Raw genomic sequence first — 26,764 nt, forward strand, 5'->3', positions numbered from 1 at the left:
AATACAGGATCTGCAAGGGAGCACATGTCACAAGAAAGACATAGGACCTTACACAACCACAGGATGGTATTGTGGTTTACTACCAGGGAAGCACTTTAGAAATATTGTGAGTCTGTGAATATGGAGTCATTGTGTGCACAGCAAGCACCCACACCCAGCAACGTGATACTAACCAGGTCATCTGCATTTAGGTAATGTAGATCGAGGGATAAGATTTAACCAAGATCCAGCTGGAGAGCTGTCTAGATCTTTTTCCAAAATAATACCATGATCCTTTGTGATTTCCCTGAGGGGGAAGATAGGACTTCTATTTAAAGTCTCATCTGAAAGGTAAAACCTCTTACTGACTGTGGAGAGTCAGGTTCGATTTTATCCCAAAAATCTTTGGACTGGCTCTTGAACCAACAACCTTCAGAGTCAGAGCCAAGAGTTCTGTCTATTGAGTCCAAGCATCAGCTGAGAGGGTGCAGCCATTAGCTTAATGGCAGTCTCTGTGGAGACTATGTTGTTATTTGTTATTCGGTCTGCCTTGAGATTTCTATTTTCTCTTGTCTGAAATGTATGATTTGAGTTCTTGAGAAAGGATGGAGATCAGAGCTGATAATTCTGGGGCAGCATAGTGCTGTGATGTTAGCTTTCAATCAGAAACATTGCACCCAGCCTCTCTGCTTGTCTGTCTGTCTGTCTCTGTCTCTCTTGGCACCTCAGCATGGAGCTCGCTATGCCAGCATTTCAGCGAGATGGCTGTCTGCAGGAATTGCAAGATCTCGAGATGGAACTTGACTTAAAACAACACAGCGAACTGAGACAGAGGAATGCACAGGTGAGGAGGATGTGGAAAGAGGTGCTTGACCTTCAGAAAATCTCTGTTTCCTGAACACCGCATACAGATTCTGACATATAAAACACACTGTACTTCTGTTGACATTGCACAAAAGATAAAATTTGCCTTATAGAACTTCACTACACACAGGAGACTGTCGATGCCAGATCTCTCAAAAACCTGTCCATTTTTATAATTGCCTTCTTCTTTCCTCAGTCTGTTTTGAAGATTTTTACTTTCAAATAATTATCCTCTCGTCTTTGTAAAGTTTTGTTTTGGATTCTGTACCCATCACTGTTTCTGACAGAGCATTCATATCTGAACACTTGATAAACTTGCCTTCTGTCTTGCTGTTGATCATCATTATTTCTTTTTGTTACAAACTCTCTACCAGTGTAAGCAATTTTTCCTACTTTCTTTCATCAAAGCAGATAACGTTTGGTATATCTTCACCAGGTCTCTTCATCTTCTCTGATATGATTAAAAGAGCCCTGGTTGCTATATCTCTCTCTCCTCATAACTAAAATCTATTATCCTTCAGGTGATCTCAGGAAACATCTGCTGGGTTGTCTATACAACCTTGACATCCTTCGTAAAGTTAACTAGAATCCAGCATTGGTCTAACTTTGAGATTTTAACATTCTTGGAAGGAGGTGTTACTAAATGGCAGTATTCAACTCTGCCCTGATCAGAATGGGGCTCGACATAGAACATAGAACAGTACAGCACAGTACAGGCCCTTCGGCCCTCGATGTTGTGCTGATCTTTTATCCTACTCTAAGGTCAGACTAACTCACATACCCTTCATTGGACTATCTTCCATGTGCCTATCCAAGAGTCACTTAAATTTCCCAATGTATCTGACCCTACTCCCACCACTGGCAGTGCATTCCACACACCCATCACTCTCTGTGTAAAGAACCTACCTCTGATATCTCCCCTAAACCTTCCTCCAGTCACCTTAAAATTATGCCCCCTTGTGATAGCCATTTTTGCCCTGGGGAAACATTCTCTGGTTATTCACTCTATCTATGCCTCATCATCTTATACACCTCTATCAAATCACCTCTCATCATTCCTCGCTCCAGTGAGAAAAGCCCTAGCCCTCTCAATGTTTCTTCATAAGACACACCCTCCAGTCCAGGCAGCATCCTGGTAAATTTCCTCTGCACCCTCTCTGCACCCTCCCATGATGAGGTGACCAGAACTGAACACAATATTCCAAATATGGTCTAACCAGGGCTAGACAGAGCTGCAACATAACCTCACGGCTCTTAAACTCAATCCCCCTGCTAATGAAAGCGAACACACCAAACATCTTCTTAACAACCCTATCAACTTGGGTGGCAACTTTGAGGGATCTATGGCATGGACCCCAAGGTCCTGCTGTTCCTGCAAACTGCCAAGAATCCTGCCTTTAACCCTGTATTCTGCATTCAAATTTGACCTTCCAAAGTGAATCACTTCACACTTTTCCAGGTTGAACTCCATCTGCCACTTATCAACCCAATTCTGCATCTTGTTAATATCCCGTTGCAACCTTCACCAGCCCTCCACACTATCCACAACTGCACTAACCTTTGTGTCTTTGGCAAACTTACTAGACCACGCTTCCACTTTCTCATCCAAGTCATTTATAAAAATCATAAAGAGCAGAGGTCCCAGAACTGATCCCTGCGGAACACAACTGGTCACCAGGCTCCAGGCTGAATGCTTTCCATCTACCACCATCCTCTGTCTTCTATGCTCCAGCCAATTCCATATCCAGATAGCCATTTCCCTGTATCCCATACCTCCTTACTTTCTGAATGCAACTACCAATGGGAACCTTATCAAACGCTTTGCTAAAATCCATGTACACCAGATCCAGTGCTCTATCTTCATCAATATGTTTTGTCACATCCACAAATAATTCAATAAGTTTTGTGAGGTATGACCTGCCCCTCATAAAGCCCATGCTGACTATTTCAAATCAAACTTTGGTTTTCCAAGTAATCATAAATCCTGTCTCTCAGAATCCTCTTCAATACTTATCCGTCACAGATGTGTGACTGACTGGTCTGTAATTCCCAGGGTTATCCCTATTCCCTTTCTTGAACAAGGGAATAACATTTGCCACCCTCCCATCTGGCCGAGGGGATTTATCTATCCTTATGATTTTCAAAGTTTTTAGCACATCCTTCTTCTTAGCATATCAGTCTGTCCTCAAAAACGTCAAGGTCCCTCTCAGTAGTGAATACGGAAGCAAAGTATTTATTAAGGCCCTTCCCTACCTCCTCTGACTCCAGGCACGAGTTCCCTCCACTATCCCTGATCGTGACCGCCCCCCCCCCCCCCCCACCCCACCATCACTCTGGCCATCCTCTTGTTCCTCACATAAGTATAGAATGCCTTAGAGTTTTCCTTAAACTACCCACTAAAGCTTTTCTATGCCCCTTTCTATTTCTCCTAAGTCCATTCTTCAGTTCCTTCCTGGCTACCATGTAACCCTCTGAAGCCCTGTCTGATCCTTGATTTCACAACCTTAAGTAAGCTTCCTTCTTCCTCTTGACTAGATGTTCCACATCCCTTGTCACCCAAGGTTCCTACACCCTACCATTTCTTCCTTGCCTCAGTGGGACAAACCTGTCCAGTACTGTCAGCAAGTGCTTCCAAAACAACCTCCACATCTCTGTCGTGCATTTCCTTGAGAACATCTGTTCCTAATGTAGGTGCCCCAGTTCCTGCCTAATAGTATTGTAATTCCCCCTCCCACAATTAAATACTTTCCCACACCATCTGCTCCAATTCCTCTCCATGAGTATTGTAAAGGTCAGGGAGTTGTGATCACTACCATCACAATGCTCTCCCACCGATAGATCTGACACCTGGAATGGTTCATTGCCAAACACCAAATCCAATATGGCCTCCCCTCTAGTCGACCTATCTACATATTGAGTCAGGAACCTTTCCTGGACGCACCTAACAAAAACTGATCCATCCAAACTAGTTGCACTAACGAAGTTCCAATCAACATTAGGGAAGTTTAAGTCACCCATGACAACAACCCTGTTACTTCTCCCTTCTCCAAAATCTGCCTCCCAATCTGCTCCTCCACGTCTCTGTTGCTATTGTGGGGGGGAGGGGGAGGTCTGTAGAAACCTCCCAGTAAAGTGACTGCTCCTTTCCTGTTTCTGATTTCCACCCAGACTGACTCTGTTGATAAACCCTCCTCAACGAGCTCCCTTTCTGCAGCTGTGATACTATCCCTGATTAACAATGCCACTCCCCCACCTCCTTTACCTCCCCCTCCCCCCAAGTCCTTTTGAAACATCTAAATCCTGGAACATCCAACAACCATTCCTGCCCCCGTGATACCCAAGTCTCCATAATGGCCACAACATCGTAGTTCCAAGTACTGATCCATGTTCTAAAATCATCACCCTTATTCCTGATACTTATTTCAAAGATTTTAATAGATCAGTATTGACAGTTTGGGGTCACTGAACAATCGTTTTGGGGTGACAGGTATTTGGAGCAAGAGACATAATTCCATTATTAGGGTTGCTGATTTTTAGCTGTTCAATAGGGAAGGAGTCGAGAGCCTTTGGATTGTTCTGTGCTGTTAGAATGAACAGTGGAAGAAGTTCTAGGAATTAGTAAGCAGCTAACTGTTAGAGTCAGGACTCCAAAGCAGCACTGAGGAACCAAGAGAATAACTGGTTCTGTGGTGGCGGGGGGAGGCTGTGAGGGGCTCAGAAGAAACCTACAAGCATTAATACTCCAATGCAACAGAGAGTAGAAGTTGAAAAGCCACAAACAGCGTTTCCTTAATGCAACTGAGCAAGTTAGAGCTCAGCGAAAACCCCATGGCAATTTTTCGCTTGTAAAGTTAGCTGCTGAAGAGCTGGAGTTATGAGCTACTGCTTTCAGAATCCAAGAGGAACACAAACCCAGGACAGGAGCAATTGCTGAGGTAGCCCATTCCAGAACGTCTCTTTGGATGGAGTTTCAAGGCCAGATCAGCAAAAGTTAGGAATCGTAATTCCTTGTTAAATTTAATGAGATTTTGAGAATCTGTCGTGTCTTTAATTTCTGGGTGGAGTAGGGAGTAATCTGTGGGATCTCCCTTGATCATGTTTACTATTTGTTGTGTGCTATGGGATGTTCAATTGCAATATATTACCCACGTTCACCACATGTTAATTCTGTTCGTTAGAATTAAGTTGTGTATTTATAGTAAGATCTGTATTATTGTTCACATAGTAAAGTTTTGTTATTTGTTCAAAATCATGGAATCTTGTGGATTTATTCTTTTAGTAAGTTCCCTGGATCCCAGCTACTCTCTCCTTTAAAAATAGAGGCTGCTGGTCCCTAACCAGTTCGTGGCACAGTTGATGATCTGATGTTGGATCACAGCCATTCGTGCCTATAAATTACTGATTACTTTTTGTTCTTGTATGCTTTGATCCGAACAATAAAACTTGGAATACCAGCTACTGTTTAAACCATTTTATCTACTTGTTTTATTATATTACTTCCTCGCATGTTTTCTTTTGTTCTTTCTTACATCTCTAAAGCAGACTGAGGTTGATCTGCTCTTGGACCATCACTACCTTTCCCTTTCCCAACTTGTTGACCCTTCTCCACTTGTAGTTCCTTTCTCCTGAACCTGGCACCATTTTGATATCATTGTGACTCTGTTCTGACTGTCTCAGATCTCAGCACTCACCCTGGAGCGAGATGACTTGAGGGCCCATCTACAACCACTGGATAGCAGCTTGTCCTTCCAGGAGCCTCGAGATTCAGACAGGAAGATCAGGAACACAAAGGGTGACTCACTGACAGAGCAGCGGAGCACCAGATTCTGGATGAAACAGCTGCAACATGTAGGGGAACTTTCTAGAAGAGTGGAAAGAGCCGGGTAGAAAAAAGCCTGAGTGATGGGGAGGGGGGAGGATGTTTGGGGTGGAAAGCAAAGGGGGAATAACACAATATCAGAGCAAGGGGTGGGGGGGGGGGGAAGCACGGGAGGGTGGGAGACCCAAACGAGTAGAGTTAAAGGGAAGCAGCAGAGCCAAGTGTAAGTACAACAACAGGGCAAAGTGCAACACCAGTTTAAGCAATCTACACCTAGATAGTTCCTACTTTGTAATGGAAAATATTATCTACATACGAAGAGGCCAGTGAGTCTGCTGCATGCAAATCCTCAATTTCTTGTAGTGGTCCAAGGAGAACTTTATTTTGTACCTGATTTGGAGTTGCTAGACTTGATAATGAAGAGATATAGCTGATGGTTGGAATCTCAATGTTGTCTATCCCAGTCCTGGCAAACTCCATTTAGCAGCATCTCCCTGAATTTCTGCTCTCTCTCCTCTCCTTCCTTTCTCCTTTCCAGCAACTCGAAGAGTCTGAGGTGAGATTGGAGCAGAGGACAGCCAAGATCGCTCAGTTACTGGAGAAAAATGACAGCCTGGAATCACAGGTCAGGGAACTGAAGAGGATTCTGAAGGTTGAGGTGCGCATAGATTCCTTCAGATGATATCTGTAAATCTGAATTAATGCTGGTGTCTCCCTCACATGAGAGTGACACCCACTATTTACCAATCTCCTCTCTTTGTTAGTGTGTGTTTCTGTTTGTATTCTTGAGGACACTGAGTCCAAACCAACGATTATCCTAATGCAGATCAATACAGACTTGATACATTGTGGCCTCCTCGAGTCCATAATTAGCCTTAACATAATGCTCTGTGTGTTTCTAGATTTATATTCACTGTGGGACACCTCAGAGCAGGCATTCAATGTTGGCCTGTGTCTTCAACTGCTGTTCACTGAGAAGGTGTCAGGAGGAGCCAGGGCTACCGTAGCAAACCATAAAATCCCCATAGATGGCTCCACACCAACCCTCCAAAAGGCATCCCATCCAGACCCACCCCCCATCCTATCCCTGTAACCCTGCATTTCCCATGACTAACCCATCTACTTTGCACATTCCTGGACACTATGGGCAATTTAGCATGGCCAATTCACCTAACCTGCATATCTTTGGACTGTGGGAGAAAACCGGAGCATCCAGAGGAAACCCACGCAGACACGGGGAGAATGTGCAAACTCCACATAGACAAGAATTGTACCCAGGAGTCTCTGGCACTGTGAGGCAGCACTGAGCCACCCTGCCAACTTAATAGGACCAAGACTGGACAGCGAGCTTCTCAAACCCACTCCACCATATAATTAGATCAGGGCTGGTCTGTACTCCATCTATCCATGTCGATTCTACATCCTTTGGTATACTTACCCAAATCTTAAGTCAGTTTTGTTAGGCCTAACTGCCCCCCAGAATCAGCAACATTTTGGGATGGGTAATTCCAGATTTCTGTGGACAACGTATGATCTGGTTTGTTCTAAAATGTTCATCTCCTCCTCCTCCTTGAAACCCCCACCAGAGGAGATGGTTTGCTGTATCAATCTGTCAAATCCCTCTGATACTTTAAAGGCCTTCAGCAAATATCTGCCCCCATCCCCACCCCCCACCACCAATTTTTGCTGGAATGTATATATCTCCCCACTGAAGCCGCATGACTGATGGTTTGTATCAAAACGCCCAGTATTGTTGTTGCCTCTATTCAGTTGTCAAGTCAATAGACAATAGACGATAGATGCAACAGTAGGCCATTTGGCCCTTCGAGCCAGCGCCACCATTCATTATGATCATGGCTGATCATCCACAATCAGCATCCTGTTCCTGCCTTACCCCCATAATCCTTTATTCCATTATCTCTAAGAGCTCTATCCATCGCTTTCTTGAAAATATCCAGAGACTTGGCCTCCACTGCCTTCTGGGGCAGAGCGTTCCATATATCCCCCACTCTCTGGGTGAAGAAGTATCTCCTCAACTCTGTTCTAAATGGCCTACCCCTTATTTTTAAACTATCTCCTCTGGTTCTGGACTCACCCATCAGCGGAAACATGCTTCCTGCCTCCACAGTGTCCAATCCATTAATAATTTTATATGTCTCAATCACATCCTCTCTCATCCTTCTAAACACAAGTGTATAGAAGCCCAGCTTCAATCTTTCAACATATGATAGTCCCATCATTCCGGGAGTTGACCTCATGAACTTACGCTGCACTCCCTCAATAGCCAGAATGTCCTTCTCAAATTTGGAGATCAAAACTGCACACAGTACTCTAGGTCTCACTAGGGCCCCGTACAGCTGCAGAAGGACCTCTTTGCTCCTATACTCAATTCCTCTTGTTATGAAGGCCAGTATGCTATTAGCTTTCTTCACTGCCTGCTGTACCTGCATGTTTGCTTTCATTGACTGATGTACAAGAACACCTAGATCTCGTTGTACTGCCCCTTTACCTAACTTGACTCCATTTAGGTAGTAATCTGCCTCCTGTTCTTGCCACCAAAGTGGATAACCACACATTTATCCACATTGAACTGCATCTGCCATGCATCTGTCCACTCACCTAGCCTGTCCAAGTCACCTGGTATTCTCATAACATCCTCCTCACATTTCACCCTGCCACCCAGCTTTGTGTCATCAGCAAATTTGCAAATATTACTTTTAATGCCTTCATCTATATCACTAGCCTTTGGTCATCAACTCCCACAGACTGTTTAATGTAAAATTCTAACCAGGGAGCTGCTGTAGAGCCGATCCAGTTTCAAAAGATTGAGCTGGAGGAAAGGCAGGAATAAAGAGGTAAAAACAATGACTGCAGATGCTGGAAACCAGATTCTGGATTAGTGGTGCTGGAAGAGCACAGCAGTTCAGGCAGCATCCAAGTAGCTTCAAAATCGACGTTTCGGGCAAAAGCCGTTCAGCAGGAATAAAGGCAGTGAGCCTGAAGTGTGGAGAGATAAGCTAGAGGAGGGTTGGGGTGGGGAGAAAGTAGCATAGAGTACAATGGATGAGTGAGGGAGGGGATGAAGGTGATAGGTCAAGGAGGAGAGGGTGGAGTGGATAGGTGGAAAAGAAGATAGGCAGGTAGGACAAGTCCGGACAAGTCATGGGGACAGTTACTGAGCTGGAAGTTTAGAACTAGGGTGAGGTGGGGGAAGGGGAAATGAGGAAACTGTTGAAATCCACATTGATGCCTTGGGGTTGAAGTGTTCCGAGGCGGAAGATGAGACATTCTTCCTCCAGGCGTCTGGTGGTGAGGGAGCGGCGATGAAGGAGGCCCAGGACCTCCATGTCCTCGGCAGAGTGGGAGGGGGAGTTGAAAGGCAGGAATAACTGATGTTCTGCAGGTGAATAGGAGATAACACAAGATATTAAATATAGTGCTAAGGTTAATCTGGAATGTCACTTTGAGTTATACTGGGATCAAAGAGATAAGGGCTACAGCTTTCATGAGGAAAATTTGAAACTGAAAATATGGACAACATTCAGAATAATCTTCCAGCTAGACTAATGAGTTGGAATCATTCTGGAGAGATTTTTGGATCACACCGGGTGGACTGAGTGGCCCCCATGACTTGTTTTCGTCTTGTGATAGGAAGCAAAGACTTGTGTGTCATCACTGAATTGAGTTAAAACTCTCAACACCAGGTTGTAGTCCAACAGGTTTAATTCAAAACACTAGCTTTCGAAGTGCTGCTCCTTCATCAGGTGGTTGTCAAGTGGATGAAGGAGAAGCGCTCTGACAGCTAGTGCTTCCAATTAAACCTGTTGGACTATAACCTGGTGTTGTGTGATTTTTAACTTTGTACACCCCAGTCCAACACTAGCATCTCCAAATCATTACTGAATTGATGTCACTGAAACCCCCCACTATCAACATCCTGGGGTCACCATGGATCAGAAATTGAATTGGACCAGCCATATGTACGGATTAGTACAGCAGCAGGTCAGAGGCTAGAAACTCTTTGTGCAACTCTCCTCCTAACTCCTCAGAGTCACAGTCAGGAGTGTAATGGAATACTGACCCTTTGCCTAAATGAGTGCAGTGCCAACAACACTCAAAAAGATTGACAAAGTCCAGGGCAAAGCAGCCTAATTAATTGGTACCAACACTAGCAGCAATGTGTACCACCTACACGATTTGCTGCAGCGAATTTCTTCATCGACAGCACCTTCCAAAGCTTCACCACTACCACCTAGAAAGACAAGATTAATGAAGGTATGGGAGCACCATCATTTCCAAGTTCCCCTCCAAGCCACGTTCCATGTTGACTTAAAACAATATTGCCTCCAACATTGCTGATTCAACATCCTGGAATTTGCTTCCTAACAAGTCTGCGATGTAACCATCCCCTATGTACTGCAGCAGTTCAAGAAAACAACTCTCCATCTTCTTCAGAGTAATTAGGTATGGGCAATCACAAACGACCACCACTGAATAGATTTTAGCACATGGTTTGTACCTTTCTTTAAGGTGGCTCTCAAGTAAAATATTGCTTAGGTTACAAGCCAAAATGAGGTCATGACTAACATTGCTCTTAGTGCAGTCCTTCCTGTTGTACTGAGGACACTGTTTCTCCTTCTCTTCGATTTTGATAGAGAACTACCCCGAACTCCAACAACTCAGTCTGTGTTCATAAACTTTTGTCACAGCTGACAGAACGTAACCTGAAGATCAGCGCCCTGGAGAAACTCCTCTCCGAGAAGGAGTTGGAGCAGTTGAGGCTGAGGGAGACGGTGATGGTATTGAGAACAGAGAAAGAGGCCCAGCTCTCCGCCATAGAAACTTTAAGAGAGGAGCATGTGGGAAAGCAATGGGAGCAGGTAATGGTTCTGGCGAGACTATCTGCTGAGTGTGCTGTGAACTTGTAACTGTGATGATACAGATTGTGTCATATGTGATTGCTCGCTTGCATGTCATTTAAAAACACTCCTGCTCCATTCTGTTTTGCCCAGCCATCAATTATTAATCTCTCAATATCCAATCTCTCAATTAAATTCTCATTATCACAATATAAATGAGGTTCTGCCACTTATTTCGGTGGCTTAGCTGGATATTGAAGAGCCAATGAAGATGAGCTGAGCTATTTCCCAGTCTTCACCAAAAGAACTGTAACCGGCAAGGGAAGGAATGGCCAGTTATGGGGCTTTTTGTGTAGGATTGCAGCATGCTTTGCTCACATACCAGTAGGGACTGCAATTAAAAGTAATTTGTTCTTCAGGAAATATTTTGGGATTATTCTGCTAGCCATGGCAAGGTGCTTTATAAATGAAAGGCCTTTCCTTCCTTAAAGACGTCTGACTGCACCAAGAAGACCACGTCAAAGACCCACTGAGCTGAAGCATTTATGAAGTGTGGCACAGAATTCCTGAGAACCTTGCTCCAGAGTAAAACTTTTCAGAATTCATGCCCAAGGGTTGGCATGGTGCTGAGGGCTAGTACAGTTCTCATCAATTGTGCTGGATATTCCCTTATCCTCCCCATGTAAGTTGAGGAGTGACAGTGATACCTTATATTTTTCATAGTGCCTTTAATGTAGGTTCTTCACAAGAGCATTATCTGGGAACCCCTTAAAAACCAGTGGAGAATAACTAAAAAAGCTGTAAGAGGGGACAAGATGAAATATGGGAGTAAGCTAGCTAGTAATATTAAAGAAGATTGTCAGAGTTTTTTGATATATATATAAAGGTAAGAGAGAGCTAAGAGTGAACATTGGACTACTGGAATATGAAGCTGGATAAGTAGTAATAGGGAATGATGAAGAAAATGCATAGGTACTCTATTTGCACAGTGAAAGACACCAGCAACATACAAGACCTTCAAGAGAGTCAGGGGGAGAGGAGAAGGTGCTGGGGAAGTTGAAAGGCCTGAAGGTGAATGAATCACCCAGGCTTGATGGACCACACCCCATAGTTCTGAAGGAGATAACTGAGGAAATTCTGGAGGAATTGATGTGATCGTTCACGGATCACTAGAGTCAGAGAGTGTCCCAAAGGACTGGAACATGGCTAATGTTGCACCCTTGTTTAAGAAGGGCGGGAGGCATAAGGCAGGAAATTATAGGCCGGTTAGCCTGACCAATAAAGGATTTTAGAATCCTTTATTAAGGATGAGATTGTGGAATACTTGGAATACGTGGTAAAAATAGGGTTGAGTCAGCACAGCCTCATCAAGGGGGGATCATACCTGAGAAATCTGTTAGAAATGAGACAATTTCTAGTCACCATGGCGATTGCAATTATAACCAATGTGATTGGTTGGGAGGTTTGCTTGTGCTGTTGGCAAAGTTTGATACTAATTTGGCAGGGGGTAAGGCATAGAGTAGATGTAAAGTCAGGAGCAAGGTTCAATTGGATATAAAAGGAATATTAGTTAGAGAGGACATGGGCATGATAAGGCACATAAGAGGATCAGAAAGTGAAATTATATCTATTTTAATGAAAGGAGCCTGATTAGAAAGGCAGATGAGCTTAGAGGGGCAACCTACGGGTGGAAATATAGTAATGTTGCAATCACTGAGACATGGTTGAAGGAATGGCGAGACTGATAGCTCAGCATTCCAGTGTGTAGAGGCTTCAGGCACAATGAGGAAGAATGTAAGAGAGGTCGAAACAATCACTGCTGTAATGAGAGAGGATATCTTAGAAAGCTCTTCAAATGAGGACATCTGGGATGAGCTTAGAAATAAAAACGTGGTAATCACTTTGCTGGGATTATACTACAGGCCTCCCAACAGTCAGAGAGAGATACAGGAGCAGATGTGAGAGGCATAAGGTTATAATTATCAGGGATTTCAACTTTGTTAACAATTATCTGGGATCGCCTTGGGTGTGAAAGGATTAGACGAGGTGAGCTAAGAGCGTTTTCTGCCAGTACATGGAGAGTCGTTTTAGAAATGGGACAGTACTGGACCTAATTCTTGGGAATGAAGCCAGTCAAGTTGTTGAACATCAACCAGTGAACATTTTGGGACATTGACCGTATCTCTGCAAGTTCCAATGTCAATGTAGCAAGGGATATGGATACTGCTATGGTTAAGTGTCTAAACTGGGAGATGGCCAATTTCAATATCATTTTAGAGGATTAGATAAACATAGACCAGGGGTAGCTACTTACAAGTATGTCTACATTTGGAAGTTGGGAGCCTTTAAAAAAAAATATTGTGAGAATGAAAGGCAAGGGCAGGGAACCCTGTGTCAAGGGTTATTGAGAGTTTGATAAAGAAAAAGGATTATGTTAAGTACAGAGCCTCAAATATTGGGGGGAGGTTGAGGGGGAGCAGTTTTTTAGAAGTACAGAGAGTGACTGGGAGGGGTGCTTACAAATGAAATTAGGAGGCCAAAGAGGAATCACAAACTGTCTTTGACAGACAAGGAAACTCTTGTAATTTATTGGATATAGTTCATTAGCAAACAGCTACAGATCACTGAGATCTGCAACAAAGACATTGTCACAGAGACATTGAGAAGGACTAGACACTCAGTCTTCCCTCCTTTGAGACCCTGGACTGTTCATCCCTCAAATCCATGTGATACCATCATAATGGGTGGTGCTGAAGGTACTCCACAGTATTAACTCATTCAGACCTATACACAATAAAGTGTTTTGTTTTAATGGGGAAATACTGAATAAAAGCATGAAATATTTATAAATCACCTTCAGTTAGGTCTCACTCACTGTGGTTCAATAATGAAGCCAGTGAGGTGAAGGATTATTAAATGTATTTGTGGCTGATGGTGACTTTATTTTACCCAGAACAAGCATGAAGAAACTTTGATCCTGCAAGAACGGGACCAGGGTCAGGCAAAGTCGATGAAGAAACTGAGGGAGGAGCTGGAGCAGGAAGCAATGGAGTCGGTGAGGCACTTCCTTATTTAGTCCAATGCTTGTGCAATGAAGACCTTTTAGTGAGTGCCCAGAGGTAAAGAGTATCCTCAGATAAAGGACACACAGTGACTAACTGTTCTGAAATGAGTGTTCAGTAGGGTAGGTCTTCAATTTTGCCACCTGGGTGAAAGGGAAACCTTCTAGAGCTTTCACATACACAACCAAAGCCGCCAGTAACAGGTATACCATCACCCCATCCACTTCTCACTACTGTGCTTCAGCAAGCTGTGTTTAATGTCATATAGTAACAGAGATGTACAGCACGGAAACAGACCCTTCAGTCCAACTCGTCCATGCCGAACAGATATCCTAAATTACTCCAGTCCCATTTGCCAGCATTTGGCACATATTTCTCTAAACCTATCCTATTCATTTACCCAGCCAGATGCCTTTTAAATGTTATAATTGTACCAGCCTCCACCATTTCCTCTGGCAGCTCATTCCATATACGCACTACCCTCTGTTACCCCTTAAGTCCCTTTTAAGTCTTTTCCCTCTCACCCTAAACCTATGCCCTCTAGTTCTGGACTCCCCCACCCCAGAGAAAACACTTTGTCTATTTACCTTATCCATGCCCCTCATGATTTTATAAACTTCCAAAAGGTCTCCCCTCAGCCTCCGACGCTCCAGGGAAATTAGCCCCAGCCTGTTCAGCCTCTCCGCATAGCTCAAAATCTCAAACCTTGGCAACATCCTTGTCTTTTCTGAACCTTTTCAAGTTTCACAACATCTTTCCTATTAGCAGGGAGACCAGAGTTGGACGCAATATTCCAAAAGAGGTCTAAATCCATTTTCTATTTCTGCACATTTTGGTGCTTGAATTAATTTGACCTTCCTGTGCTAAAGGTGCCAGCTGCTGTTTCCAGAACACCCACGTCTCTTCATACCTCACCCATGTAACCTTATTGAGCAGTCTGGCTGTTTGTCCACGTGGAACTTCACCTTTGAATCTGACTTTATTTAACCAGTTCATTATTTTTCCCTCTTGACATTGCTTTTACATTTACACACATGAATGTGCATCTCCAGGTTCCAATTGCCTTAGATCTTGAAAACAAGAATTGGGAAGCAGATCTGAAAAAACAGCTCCAACAACATGGTCCGTCTCTGGAAGAGGTGAATGGGAGAGCCATTAAACAGGCCAACGAAGACCTGGAGAAAGAACGGAGAAACTCACTCGCCTTACAACACAAATTAGTCGAATTGCAGAAGGTTAGCACATAACTTAGCAGAACAAATCGGCCAGCATGCCAAAGATTAATTGATTTGTGCAAGGCTTGGATAGTCGGGTGTTTTAAAAACAAGAGGATTGAAGTGTTATGTTCATGAATAAGGCTAAGACATAGTTATGTTGCTTTTTCCTTAAAAATAGATGATGTCTGGGTCTAAGCATAATTCCAAAGGATAAGATTTTCTCTCTGTAAAAGAGCATCACTCATTGAAGGAAACAGAACATTTTCTTTCTTGAGACAACTTGCCTGATCTACTCTAGAGGATGAGTAATTGCACAATGAAAATATTTTGTCTCTTAAGTGTCAATAAAGAAAGAGTTACCATTTTTATAGTAGCCTCATGGCTTCTGTTATTCTAAAATTACAGCCAATTAAATCTGTTAGAAGTGTAGTCACTGATTTAACTTTGGAAGCATTAATGTTATTCTAGGATTTAGAAATAATTTTCTTTTGTGTGTGAAAATATTGTATCGACTTGTGATACTTCAGTGAAACACTCCCCTTATTGTCATTAAGGCTCCAAGAGCACATTATCAGATTCAAAGAGTCACTGTGCAATAATGGTTGTCATGGTAATCATGTCCTTAATTTTTAGCAGGCTTTTTAACGCCATGTATGTGCAAAATATGCCTGTAACATTAGTTAAATATTATATTTTTTACGATGTCAGCAGACTACAGTGTGGGATCATTTATCTCTTTCTCTAATTTCTGATTGTAAACAGTTCAGTGGAAGCTCAGGGACATGATTGGAGGTCAATTTTCCATTTCAAGCTCAATGATCAGAAGCAACCACCCTTTGGGCTACGACTGTTTAATTTTACACATCTCGATCCAGCCAAGGTCTCAACCTGAGGGGTGTAATCATGGGATGGTTATTGCAGAACAGAATGAGGTCATGTCCATATCTCAGTTGAAGCAACTCACCTCGTCCCATTGCAAAGAGTTGCTCTTTGGTAAAGACCTGTGAATGCACCTTTTCCTTATCAGGCACCCAGCATCAACTTCAAGCATTCCTAGATCAGGTTATTGACAACAACAACTTATATTAATGTAATGAAACATTACAGAATGCTTCATGGGTCATTACGAAGCAAGGTTTTACACTGACTCTCATAAGGGAGTAATTAGAAGAAAAGTAATAGATCTTAAGGAGAGTCTCAAAGGGAAAAGCAAAATCGAGGGTCAGGGATGCAAGGGGAGAGTATTCTAGAGATTGGAATGAAGCCAACTGAAGGTGCAGCCCCCAAGGCTGCAACAATTAAAACCGAGGACAGATTTAGTTTAGAGTTTTTGAAAAGATTTGTAGCTCAGGTTGTGGATGAGGTTGTAGATTTGTTTACGGAGCTGATATGATTTTCTGCAGACGTTTCATCATCTCATTGGGTGACATGGTCAGTGTGCCTCCGGTGAAGCGTCTATCCCGCCTGGTATTTATGTGTCTCTGTTTTCTGGTACTTCCGGTTTGTACCTGAGGGGCTTGTATACGGGATTCAATTTAATATGCTTTTTGATTGAGTTCCAGTTGCAGTACCAAGCTTCAAGGAATTCTCTGGCGTGTCTCTGTGCTAGGATGGTTACATGGTCCCAGTTGAATTTGTGTCCTTTGTTGTCTGTTTCGTTGGAATTGAGAGAGAGTGCTGGTCGTGTCTGGCAGTGGCGAGCTGATGTTTGTGCACTCATATGGTCAGTTTTCTTCCTGTTTATCCTATGTAGTGTTTTTCACAGTCCATGTAGGGTGTCTTGTAGATAACGTTTGTCCTGTTGGATATGGGTGTCAGCTGTTTAAGCTTTGGGAGGAGCTGGTGAAAAGTGTTTACTGGCTGTGGGCTACTAAGATTCCTAGCGGTCTGAGATTGTTTAATTGTTGCAAACTATTATTTGGGGAAGCCAGCAATGACGGTGGAGCAATGGGAGATAAAACAACATTTGGTTACATGTAAAGAAGAAATCAAAGACTTCAGAAGGAGACCATACTATTGTTGAGCCAGTATCTAACCACTGCTCAGTGCAATTGATTTGATGCTAATTAATAACATAAAACCGAAATCCTTTTGAGAAGGAATAACTTGTGGGTGAAAGACAACTATAAATAGCTAAAGCAAGTGGCAATTTGGACATCAAGTATCCCATGATGAACCTGATCAATATGCTTCTGCACTCCCTCTGGACACTGATATTGTGGTTTTATTGGCAGAGAATCCAGGAGCTGGAGGTCCACAGCCACTCCCTCCAGCATAAGACAGATCAGGCCATAAGTGATCTGAAGACTCAGATGACTGAAGAAAAAGAAAAGGAGATCCAACAGCTCAGGAAGGAGATTCAGTTGGTATGGATTGGAGACTGTCAGCTTTAAGGAGAATGGTTAACCATAATCTGTCATTTGATCCCTGGTAAAGTTAAATCTGATTGATGGTAATGTTGTTATATTTCTTAGTATTAGTGACTCCAATCCCTAGTAATGTTGGGTCTAATCAATGCTAATGGGTGTCTATCCAGAGTATTAGTAATCCTAAGCCCTGATAAGGTTGAGTCTGATCCTTACTAGTATAATAGAAGGTAGTATGGTTTCCATTATTCTCTCATTATTAATATTGTGCAAAACTGGTTAAGTTTCATATTTTCTTTGGGATTGCCCTGAGCTTCTCCCTCCTGTTGTGAGCCTAGGGAAAAGAAAAAGAAATGGAGAGAAATTCAAAGATGGAGGAGGAGCTTCATATCCTTTGGGCCAAGAACAATGAAGCTTCCCTCAAGGAGAAAGAAGCCAGAATGCAGGAGGAGCAGGCAGAGATGTCCTTTGTGTCTGAGATGAAGGTGGAATGTGAACGCATTCGAGTGTTAATACAGAGTACACAGATGCAAGCCCTGCGGAGAGTTATAAGCCCAGCCTGCAGTAAACTGAGGTAGGTCACTGACACCATCAATGGTTAACCCTAGTCAACTTATTCACTCACATTCCCATATCCATCTCATGTTGACTGCAGTAGTTCAAGAAAACCAGCTCACTGATGCTTCCTGCAGGGAAGTTATGGATGGACAACAAATCCTGCTTAGCCAGTGTCATTTGCATCCTGTGAAGAATTTCAAGAAACTCTTTCCTAGCAATACTGACCCATAGACCTAAAATACAGATTATAGAAATAACAACTTTGCAAATCCATCTAACCTTCCACCTTAAGTTTGACAAGAGATTTGATTTGATTTATTATTGTTACATGTACCTAAGTACAGTGAAAGGTTTTTAGTTTTGCCTGCTTTATAGGCAGATCATACCATACAAAGATCATAGTGAGATTGAATGGAGCAAGTAATACAAAGTTATAGTTGCAAAGAAAGTGCAACAAAAAGCAAGATCAACATTAGATTTGAAATTTGAGAGGTCCATTCATACGTTTAATAACAGGGGGAAGGAGCTGTTCCTGAATCTGTTGGTAAGTGTGTTTAAGCTTTTGTATCTTCTGCCTGACAGACGAGGTTGGAGAAGATAATAACGAGTGGGAGGGGTTTTTGATGATGTTAGCTGCCAGTACAGTTGTGCAGTTCTTATACATGTCCATACCCCACAAGGATGGCCTTCAGGCCCTCAGCTTCTTCCCCTCCAACAGACCCATTCAGTCCCTCTCTACCTATACCCTCCTTTCACCAATGATTTTCTAAGGCAGCAAGACATATGGATGGAGTCAGTGGATGGAAGGTTGGCTTGTGTGATGGACTGGGTTGTATTCACAACTCTCTGTAGTTTCTTATGGTCCAGGGCAGAGCAGTTGCCATACCAAGCGGGGATGATTGCGGATAGAATGCTTTCTACACTGCATCTGTACAGTTGGTGAGGGTCCTTTAGAGACATGCTGAATTTCCTTCACCTCCTGAGGATGAAGGGGTGGATTGTTGTGCCTGGGAGCGCTTCAATGCAATTTCTACATTAAAATGTTTTCTCTGTTTCCTTCTGCCCAAACTGCTTCCTCATGTTGGTTGATCTCAATCCCCTATTGATTGGTATTAATTTAATTTTGCTTTATCCAATGCATTTATTTCCACTCTTTTTCCTCTAAAATTCTAACTGATTTTTTAAATTTACTTTCTTTTCCTGCTCTGCTTGTATCTCAAAAAAAAGCAACAATTGGCTGATAAATTAATTCTGAAGGGTGCTTTTTTTACCCCAACGAATGTTAAAACCCCAATGTAATGATGACAGGTTGCATTGTAGGAACCACTGACAATGAGCCAAAGAATCTGTGTAATGTCAGAGATAGCTAGAACATGGAAAGTAAGTCCTAATTAATGTCAGCAGATTCTCTCCCTCACTTCTCCTCGCCCACTTCCAGGAGAATCTTCAGTGTGTTTTGGTAGCAGCTATTCTTCTGTTCCTTGCCTTGTTTCAACATCTTGGGTCCAATCAGTGTGAGCAAATGGCCACAGACCCTCATATGACAGGTTCACTGCACCAGAAGGGGATCTGCTCAAACGTCCATTCTGTGAAACCCACCTCCTTGTTATTTTGCAGGAGCCTGACACAAATGACCTTAGGAGACGCTATTCATGCACTGTGCAGAGCCAGCGAGGATCTGCGCCAACTCGTGGTTGAGCTGCATCAGGAGCTAGAGAGCCAGCGCTTTATGGTACATCATCTCCAGGCGGACAAGGTACCACACACGTCAATGAGACCCATATTATGTAAGCTGCAGCGTGGAGCCCTGGATTCCTGCATAGAATGTTGCAAATTTGAGACATGGCCTTTATATCATTTAGACAAACTCAAGTGCCTGTGCGATTCAAGAGTTTGAGTTCACCCTTTTAAATATTTGCAGCAATAAACAAATGTGGATGTTTGGCCATTTTAAAATTGCTGCAGTTTAAAGGTGATTGCTGGCATTAGCCTGAGGATAGCACTTGTGATTATGGTAGAGTTTTGGCTGTGTGTGAAATGATTGATCATGAAACGCCAGCCTATTTTACGTCTCTTTCCTAACTTTTTTACTTCCACTGTCATGAGATATCAAACAGGGTGCCGGTTCAGTTTAGCATCTGTGCACAATATAAGGGGCTTGATGGGTGATCAGCATAACCATTGCAATATTTTTATTATAATTGGAAGATTAGTCATGAACTGATTATACATTTCAGACTGGAAGAGAGGCTTTGTCGTGTTTATGGTGCAGCAGGAGTGTCTTTACCTATGAACCAGGAGAGTTGGGTTTAAATTCCAACTGCTCCAGAGGTGTGTAATTACATCTCTGAATAGGTTAATTAAAAAAGATTTTTTTTAATAAAAAAGGGGTGAGAATTATGTCTTGTTTAAGACATTAGTTGGACGAAGACTGGAACCTTCTGATTGCTGGTTGTGATGTCGCTATCCTTAAAAGAAGATGCAACAGAGCCAGAAATGGAGAGGGACAGTTTAAGGGCAAAAGCACATGTTGACTTTTAACAGAAACAATCTGAGTATTTTGTTTCATCTGTGTGACGTGCAATCGAGTGACAGGGTGATAGTCTCCATCCCCACATGCTGGAACTTTTGTTACTTTTTTCCAATTGAGAGGTTTTCAGGGGGAAAAAGTATTATACCTTTTGGAATGTTTGCAAAAAGGTTTGTATTTATTTAGTGGCTTCCACCTAAAGATATCTCAAAACAACTTATGAGTTAATTACTCTTCAAAAAGGATCTCAATTAAAATACAGGAAACTTGGGGAGATAGTGGTGCGGTAATAAGATCATTTCACTTGTAATCCGGAGACTCTGGCTGATATACGTGGGGGACAGATAAATATAAAGCTGGTCTCAATAATGGTGACCATGCCACTGTTAGCAACTGCCATAAAACCCATCTGGTTCATTAATGCCCTTGAAGGAAGGCAATCTGTCATCCTTAGCTGGTCTGGCCTACACATGACTCCAGACCTGCAGCAATGTGGGTGACTCTTAGCTGGCCTGTGGAATGCCCTAGGAAGCCATTCAGCTCAAGAGCAATTGGGGATAGTCAACAAGCACTGACCTTATCAACGATGTCCCCATCTGAAGGGAGAAAGCAATTTTTAAAAAAAATCAGCAGTCAATTTAGGTATAAGTCTCCCATAAGCAGCAACGTGATAATAACCCAGATAATCTGTTCTTCAGTGATATTTGTTGATGAAATTCAGCTGGGCAGGGCACTGGGAATCTCTCCTCTGCTCATTTCTTAATACTAGTATGGGGTGGCACAGTGACTCACAGGGCCAGGGACCCAGGTTCGATTCCAGCCTCAGGCGACTGTCTGTGTGGGTTTCCTCCCACAGTCCAAAGATGCGCAGGTTAGGCGAATTGGCCATGCTAAATTGCCCATAGTGTTAGGTGGATCATTCAGAGTGAAATGGGTCTGGGTGGGTTACTCTTCAGAGGGTCGGTGTGGACTGGTTGGCCGAAGGACCTGTTTCCACACTGTAGAGGATCTAATCTAATCTAGTATAGGACGTTTTGCGCCTATGCAAACAAGAGGGGCGTTGATTTAACAGCTCATCTGAAAGTCAAGACATCACTCACAGAAGTTAAAAGCACTGAAATAATAGTTGACTTCCTTGTCAGCAGCTGTCACTGAGGACATGTGTTCTTTATAAGGGAGTCCCAGTCGTGAAAACCTCCTTTTACCAGGAACAGGTCAGGTTTTTAAGACCGGACATACCATCTGTATATTCATGGTTCTATTCTGCAGATCTCCTTATTGCAAACCCAACTTTCTATTTTTTTGCTATTTTGAATGAGAGACTAAATAGTAGCAACTATTCACTGGATTATGGTGACACTTTCAGTGCCCACAAGATCAGGCTGACCCTGAAGATTCCATGCATTCCCATACCCTGGGTTATTGGTCAATGAGTGGAGCAATGTAGTATTTCAAGAGATAAGTAAGGGATGTGGGCCAGAGGCAGGTTTATGGAGTTAGGCCACAGGTCAGCCAATTGAATGGTGGAACAGGCTCAAGGGGCTGGATGGCCTCCTCCTGTTCTTATGTTCCAATGTAATATTGAATTTCAGCACAGTATCCAACAGGTTCTGGGATTGGCTTGGGTTTGAAATGGAGAGAAAGAACTTGCATATGGAGCAACTTTTATGACGTAGACAAATTCCCCCCAAACATGGATTTTAGGCAATGAATTACTTTTGAAAAGTAGTCGCTGTTCTACCTTCAAAAACATAGCAGGAAATTTATGCACAGCTAGCTTCCACAAACTATGTAACACTTTTTTTTGTAATGTGGACTGGGGGATGAATATTAGACTGGGCACCAAGATGAACTCCTCTCTATTTGTCTTCAAGAAATAATTTTCTGGATTGTTTTATGTCAAATACGGTCTCTATTTCATATTTCATCTGAGAGGTGACACTTGCAGATCCGCAGCACTCTCCCAGTACGCCCAGAGAGTATTAACCTGGATTTTGTGCATCTCCCTGGATTGGAATTCAAGCCAAGAGCTTGTGACTCTCATACTTACTGAGCTTAAACTGTTCCAGCTCCTCTAGTAGTTCTAAGTTTCTCCAAAGTTTCAGTTTGCTGGAAAATACTGAGCAATTATCCTGCGTTTTTGCACTCATTAGTTTTGTGAACTCATTGTAAATTCCAAAGAGTGACTGACACACAATTCACTGGTTTCTATAATTAGGACCCAATTCTTTGTGCAAAGTTAAACTATCGCAGCGTCATATCACTCCAAGAACCCAGGAAATGTGAGACAGTCTCCAGATTATATTCTAATACAAAAGCCTAAAGTTTCTAGTTGTACTATTAGTTTTGGGACCCCTCCCATATAGGTTAACATGTTGCTCACAATACACTCAGTCTGAGAAAAGAAATTGAAAGAAACTTATAAATATTAATGACAGACATTTAACAAGTTGATCTTTTGGAAATTTGTAATAACTTAACAGAAATCTTGTTTGGGCCTAATTCTCCTGCATTGTTCATTACTCAGGATGATACCAAGCAGGTCAGCAAGCTACAGAGGCCACCACTGACTGAGTCTGGGAGAGAAAAGGAACACACACTTCAGGAGAGGACGAATGAGTTACCAGCAGTCCAGAGGACCATGACCAAATGGGACAATGTGACTGCCTGCAAACATACCCACATGTTTGAGGAGAAGCAGAATGTAAAGTATGTGACTTCTCCAGCTCTTTAAATGTGGACTAGAATGTGTTTACAGTCTCCTCCTGAGGTATTGTTGTCCCAGGTTTCTACCAGTTCTGAAAAGAAGCAAAGGAATTGTTTTCCTAATGCCTTCACTCTTGTCTGTGTGAAGATGTGCTTCAGGTCATCTGGCATCTCCTTCTGACAGGGTGACTGAGATGGGGAATTCTGTGCATGAGGAAACCACAGATCCATCTACTCAAGTCCTGTCTTTTGAATCAGATGGAAGGTGGGTAAAAATAAGGGCTGCGGATGCTGGAAACCAGATTCTAGATTAGAATGGTGCTGGAAAAGCACAGCAGTTCAGGCAGCATCCGAGGAGCAGGAAAACAAAACGTTGATTTTCCTGCTCCTCAGATGCTGCGTGAACTGCTGTGCTTTTCCAGCACCACTCTAATCTAGAATCAGATGGAAGGTGACACACAGCTACAGCTCAAGTTGACTTTCCTTCTTACTTTCCCAGAGAGGACTTGGTTGGCTTTCTGATTCAACCACTATTTGTGGGATTGCAGCTAACTCAGAGAACTCAACTGGTGGAGAATTACATTTGTATCTCATTACTCCATCTCAACACATCCTTGAATATCACCAGTCGCTCTGTCGAATTTTGCTTTTTTTTAACCAATTCTCACAGCCTCCTCTCTAGAAGATGGAGTTATACAATTGTCTGGTAGAAAGTGAGGACTGCAGATGTTGGAGATCAGAGTCGAGAGTGTGGTGCTGGAAAAGCACAGCCGATCAGGCAGCATCGAGAGAGCAGGAGAATCGATGTTTCGAGCATAAGTTCTTCACCCAGATCTTCCTGATGAAGGGCTTATGCCCAAAACGTCAATTCTCCTGCTCCTCGGATGCTGCCTGACCGGCTGTGCTTTTCCAGCACCACACACTCGACTATAATTGACTAGTCAGGCTTTGAGCAATATAACTTGGTCAGTGATATACGAGAACAACATCCTTGGAATGGTGGATAGATGGATCATTAGTTTAAAGTCTAGTGTGCAATGACTGATGAGGAAACACTGGTAAAAAAGACTATTCAACTTTCAAAAAGCAACTTAAAGAAGAAAGGTGAAAATGGAATAAAGAAAAACCTAATCCCATCCCCTATTTTAAGTGGAACTGTGACTGTAGATATAAGGAGAAATAAATACAAATGTTTGACCCCCCTGACTAAATGAAATCAAATTCATGAGCATCCTGCCAGTTAATGCAGTTTGTTAGACCCACAAATGCTGTTCTGGAGGGAGGTCCAGGATTTTGACCAAGTGACACTAATGGAACAATGTATTTCTAAGTCAGGATGATGAGTGGTTTGAAGGGAGACTTGCAGCTGATGGTATTCCATGTATCTGCTGCTCTTGTTCTTCCAGATCGTCATGGGCTTGGATGGTGCTGCCTCAGGGGCTTTGATGGTTTACTGCAGTACACCTTATAGATGACACACCTGCTGTACGCGGTAATAGGTTTGATTGTTTGGTTTTGGTGCGTGCCAATCAAGCAAGCTGCTTTGTCTTGGATGGTATCAAGCTTCTTGAGTGTTGTTGTAAGTGCATTCATCCGGGCAAGTGGGGAATATTTAAATATTCAAATGGACAAGCTTTGGGAAGTCTGATGTGCTGGCCTCTTCCATCATTGAAGATGAGGACATTTGTGGAGCTTCCTCCTGCAGTGAGTTGTTTAATTGTCCAGTACTATTCACGAGTGGATGTGGCAGGACTGTGGAGCTTAGATCTGATCCATTGGCTGTGGGATCACTTAGCTCTGTTTATTACTTGTTGTATATGCCGTTTAGCTGCAAGTAGTCCTATTTGGTAGCTTCACCAGGTTGACACCTCATTTTTACTTATGTCTGGCGTGCTCCTGGCATACCCTCCTGCAGTCTTCATTGAACTCGATTGATTCCTGGGTTGATGGTAATGATTGAGTGGGGGATATGCCAGGCCACAAGGTTGCAGATTGTGCTGGAGTTTGATTCTGCTGCTATTGATGACCCACAGTAAGTCACTGATGCCCAGTCTTCAGTTGCTAGGTTTGTTCTAAGTCTGGGGGTGAAAATGAGGACTGCAGCTGCTGGAGATCAGAGTCAAGATTAAAGTGGTGAAAGTGGAAAAGCAAGGTCAGGTAGCAGCCAAGGAGCAGGAAAATTGACGTTTTTTTCTGGCATCACTCTAATCTTGACCTTATTCTAAGTCTATCCTATTTAGCATGTTGATAGTGCTACACAACATGATGGAGGTTGTTCACAGTGTGAATATGGGACTTCATCTCCATAAACTGCAAACTAGTCATGCTTATGGATACTGACAGAAGTACATGAAGCAGATTGGTATGGAAACAGCCAATGCATTAGTCCTTCTTGTTAATTCCCTCACCACCTGCCACAGACCCAGTACAATAGCAATGTTGTTTAAGACCCGACCAGCTCAATCAGTAGCGCTACTGGTTGTTGATAGACATGGAAATCTCCCACACAGTACATTCTGCAACCTTGCCACACTCAGGGCTTACTGTAAGTGAGTTCAACATTGAGGAGTAAATGAAAATGTGGGGGAGAGGTTTCCTTGCCCATGTTTGACTTCACACCATGAAACATCACTGTTGAGGACTCCCAGGGCAACTCCCTCCCAACTGTTTATCAACTCTATTCTATGGTCAGTGCTGGGTCAGTCCTGCCGATGGGACAGAACATATGCAGGGATGGTGGTGGTGTCTGGGACATTATCTGCAAGATTTGATTCTCTGATTTTGACTATGCCAGGTTTTGATAAGTCTGTAAAGAGTGCTTCTAATTTTGGCACTAGGCTCCAGATGCTAGTAAGGAGGGCTTTGCAGAGTAGTCAGGGTTATTCTTGGCATTGTGGCTTCTGGTGGCTAGGTCAAAGCCAGGTGGTCTATCGATAATACTGAGCTGTAGCCATCTAACAAGCAAGTGAGTAGAATGGACTGGAGAGAGGCATAATGTTTCCTTTTAAAGTAAACCTTTGATTTCCCAGCGGGAAAGCACTGAATATGGTGAAACTTCAGATAATTGCAACATTAATCCATCCCAGCAAATGACATTCAGATCAGTCCTATAAAGTCCATGTTATATAGATGTACAGCACGGAAACAGACCCTTCGGTCCAACTAGTCTATGCTGACCAGATATTCCAAACGCCGCCTTCGCTATTCTATTGAAAGGGTTCAGAAAAGATTTATGAGGATGTTGCCAGATATGGAAGGTTTGAGCTATAGGAAAATATTTTGTCTATTTATCCTATCCATACCCATCATGATTTTGCAAACCTCTATAAGTCACCCCTCAGCCTCCGACGCTCCAGGGAAAACAGTCCTAGCCTATTCAACTTCTCCCTATAGCTCAAACCTTCCATCCCTGGCAACATTCTCATAAATCTTTTCTGAACCCTTTCAAGTTTCACAACATTCTTCCTATAGGGAGAGAGACCAGAATTAAATGCAATACTCTAAAAGTGGCTAAACCAATGTCCTATACTCAATGCACTGACCAATAAAGGAAAGCATACCAAATGCCTTCTTCGCTATCCTATCTACCTACGACTCCACTTTCAACAAGCTATGAACCTGCACTCCAAGGTTTCTTTGTTCAGCAACACTCCCCAGGACTTTACCATTAAGTGTATAAGTCCTGCCCTGATATGCCTTTCCAAAATGCAGCACCTCACATTTATCTAAATTAAACTCCATCTTTCCAGTAAGTTTCACTCTATCTACTCTGAACAGGCCTTAGTGATTATGAACATCTTTACT

At 42.8% G+C, this 26,764-nt stretch overlaps 1 protein-coding gene across 1 annotated transcript in view; it reads left to right on the forward strand.

The window, feature by feature from the left end:
• The first annotated feature begins 709 nt into the window (after positions 1 to 709).
• Positions 710 to 26,764, forward strand: part of LOC140487650 (uncharacterized) — a 34,631-nt gene continuing 8,576 nt past the window's right edge. The window contains exons 1-10 of the mRNA XM_072586934.1: positions 710 to 823; positions 5,521 to 5,691; positions 6,201 to 6,320; positions 10,372 to 10,542; positions 13,475 to 13,576; positions 14,636 to 14,818; positions 17,035 to 17,166; positions 17,505 to 17,740; positions 19,342 to 19,480; positions 22,782 to 22,963. Of these exons, the coding sequence (XP_072443035.1) occupies positions 710 to 823; positions 5,521 to 5,691; positions 6,201 to 6,320; positions 10,372 to 10,542; positions 13,475 to 13,576; positions 14,636 to 14,818; positions 17,035 to 17,166; positions 17,505 to 17,740; positions 19,342 to 19,480; positions 22,782 to 22,963 (1,550 nt within the window). The remainder of the gene's footprint in view (positions 824 to 5,520; positions 5,692 to 6,200; positions 6,321 to 10,371; positions 10,543 to 13,474; positions 13,577 to 14,635; positions 14,819 to 17,034; positions 17,167 to 17,504; positions 17,741 to 19,341; positions 19,481 to 22,781; positions 22,964 to 26,764) is intronic.

Source organism: Chiloscyllium punctatum, chromosome 17 (genome assembly GCF_047496795.1).
Source record: "Chiloscyllium punctatum isolate Juve2018m chromosome 17, sChiPun1.3, whole genome shotgun sequence".
Classification (NCBI taxonomy): Eukaryota; Metazoa; Chordata; class Chondrichthyes; order Orectolobiformes; family Hemiscylliidae; genus Chiloscyllium; species Chiloscyllium punctatum.